The 2,681-nt window shown below is 46.5% G+C and overlaps 1 protein-coding gene across 1 annotated transcript; it reads left to right on the top strand.

Moving 5' to 3' along the window:
• The first annotated feature begins 358 nt into the window (after positions 1-358).
• LOC140348328 (E3 ubiquitin/ISG15 ligase TRIM25-like) lies at positions 359-2,119 on the top strand. The gene has a single exon (XM_072434325.1). The coding sequence runs from the start codon at positions 419-421 to the stop codon at positions 2,102-2,104; it is 1,686 nt and encodes a 561-aa protein (XP_072290426.1). The 5' UTR covers positions 359-418; the 3' UTR covers positions 2,105-2,119.
• Positions 2,120-2,681: the final 562 nt, after the last annotated feature.

The raw sequence follows: 2,681 nt of genomic DNA, 5'->3' as shown, positions 1-2,681 counted from the left end.
CATTGTTAGTTTTACACTTGACATCACTGTTAACCCTCGCATTGCCACAAACACACACATTTCCTTCTCTACAAACAGCAGTGATGAAGCAGCTCGTTTTTATTACTTCATTAAGTTTCATTTGTGTCAAAGTCAAACTGTCAGTGGCTCTGATCTAACACGGGTATAATCTGTGCCACATTCAGACAAAGTGATCTCAGTGTTTGAACTCTGTCACGTGCGTTCATCCAGACTCTGGTTCAACTGGTTTTTCAGAAACTCGTTAAAATGACTGGAATGAAGCTGAAGCTAAAGTATTGATCGTGTCCTGAAGGTTACGCCCATGAAGGAGGAGCAGGAAGTACAGTCTGTTATAAACCTGGAGACTGTCACGGTCCTGTCATTCTGCTCTGCTCTGGACTCAGTCACACTCAGAGACATGGCTCACAGAGGAGTTCAGCAGGACTCTGTGTCCTGTCCCATCTGTTTGGATTTACTGAAGGATCCAGTGACCACGCCCTGTGGACACAGCTTCTGCATGGACTGTATTAAAGACCACTGGGACCAACAGAGCCTCAGGTACAGCTGTCCTGTGTGTAGAGAGAGCTTCAGCTCCAGACCTGTCCTGGTCAAAAACACAGTGTTAACTGATGTAGTAGAACAGCTGAAGAAGACTGGGCTCACAGCGCCCCCTGCTGACCGCTGCTATGCCGGACCTCAGGATGTGTCCTGTGATGTGTGCACTGGGAGGAAGATGAAAGCTGTCCAGTCCTGTCTGCAGTGTGTGGCTTCATACTGTGAGAGCCACCTCCAGCCTCATTATGATGCTGCAGCGTTACAGAAACACCAGCTGGTGGCGCCTTCCCACAAGCTCCAGGAAAACATCTGCTCCCAACATGACGAAGTGAAGAAGATGTTCTGCCGCAGCGACCAGCAGAACATCTGTTACCTCTGCTCTGTGGACCAGCACAAGGGCCACGACATAGTGTCCTCGGCCTCAGAGAGGGCACAGAAACAGGCAGAGCTGCCGGCCAGGAGGGCCCTGCTGCTCCAGAGCCTCCAGGACAAAGACACAGACCTGAAGAGGCTCAAACAGGAGGCCCAGGACATCAGACGCTCTGCCCAGACAGCAGTGCAGCGCAGCAGGGACAGCTTCAGAGAGATGGTCCTTCTCCTGGAGAAAAGAGGCTCTGAAGTGGAGCAGCAGATCCTCTCCCAGAAGCAGACCCAACTGAGCCGAGCCCAAGAGCTCCAGGACCAACTGCAGCAGGACGTGACTGAGCTGAAGAGGAGTATCTCTGAGCTGGACACACTGTCCCTCACTCCGGATCATAACCAGTTTCTACAGCTCTACGCTTCACTGTCCACAGACACACAGAGCACAGAGCCAGCCAGGATTCAGACAGGGCCCCGGAGATACTTTGAGGACGTGACCAGAGCTATGTCAGCGCTCAGGGACAAACTCCAGCTCACTCTGAGTCCAGTCCAGGTTTTACCGTCACCAGCTGAACCCAGCTCCAGAGAGGACTTCTTACAATATTATACAGAAATCACTCTGGACCCAAACACAGCTCACACCAGACTGTCTCTGTCTGATGGAAACAGAAGAGCAACAGTTATGAGAGAAGACCAGAGTTATCCTGATCATTCAGACAGATTCAGTCACTGGCATCAGGTCCTGAGCAGAGAGAGTCTGACGGGCCGATGTTACTGGGAGGTGGAGTGGAGCGGGGAGTGTGTTTATATAGCCGTTTCATACAGAGATATTCAGAGAAAAGGAAACTCAGATGAATGTGGATTTGGACATAATGATAGATCCTGGGCCTTAGACTGTGACAAAACCCGTCCTTCATTTTGGTTTAACTCAGTCCGGTCCCAGGTCTCAGTTCCGGTCTCGTCCAGAATCGGGGTTTACCTGGACCACAGTGCAGGGGTTTTGGTGTTATACAGCATCTCTGAAAGTACCATGAGCCTCCTCCATAGAGTCCAGACCACTTTCACTCACTCTCTCTACGCCGGAGTCAGGATTAACTGGTTTAATCCTAGAGACACTGCACATTTCCTTAAATTGCCAAGTTTTAAACATGAAGAAATGCAGCATCACTTAAACACATTTAAAAAATAGAGGCTCTCTCGCCCTCTTGGGGGATGCTCTCCAGAGTTTTATACTTCTTTCAGCTCCATTTAATTCACACAATGTAAAAAATAATAGTAAAATAAATCTTTGTCATATTCCACCTAAATGTTTTGGAGTTTTGACATAAAGTTTCAGGCAGTACATCGAACTTTTGAGAGCAGTGTGAATGTTTCTTTGAAAATATGAATTATTTGAATACAGTTTTTTGTTTACAGTAAATAACACACACAGTGGATACTTTTTACTTTGACTTCACTACATCCGAGAGCAGGATACTTTCTACTACATTGCTTTTTTTTAGTTAAAATAACTTTCCGATTGAGGGTAAATACTGTATTAATTGTCTAATGGTTTTGAACAAACAAAAATAAAAGAAACATGGAAATTATATGGAACTGTTTTCTTTTTATTTGTTCAGTGTGAAATACCTTACTACAGTAAATTTTTTACAGGCACTTAAATACTAGGGATGCCCCAATCAGGTTTTTTTGGCCCCGATCCGATTCAGTCATGTGATTTTTAGTATCTGCCGATACCGAGTCCCGATCCGATACTTTTGTAACAC

Source organism: Eucyclogobius newberryi, unplaced genomic scaffold (genome assembly GCF_026437365.1).
Source record: "Eucyclogobius newberryi isolate DKJ021-1_F unplaced genomic scaffold, fEucNew1.0.hap1 SCAF_67, whole genome shotgun sequence".
In the NCBI taxonomy this organism is placed as follows: Eukaryota; Metazoa; Chordata; class Actinopteri; order Gobiiformes; family Gobiidae; genus Eucyclogobius; species Eucyclogobius newberryi.
This window is presented reverse-complemented; position numbering and strand designations above follow the sequence as displayed.

Coding starts and splice junctions, on each gene's coding strand:
- LOC140348328 (XM_072434325.1), top strand. CDS start 419: ATGGCTCACAGAGGAGTTCAGCAGGACTCTGTGTCCTGTCCCATCTGT.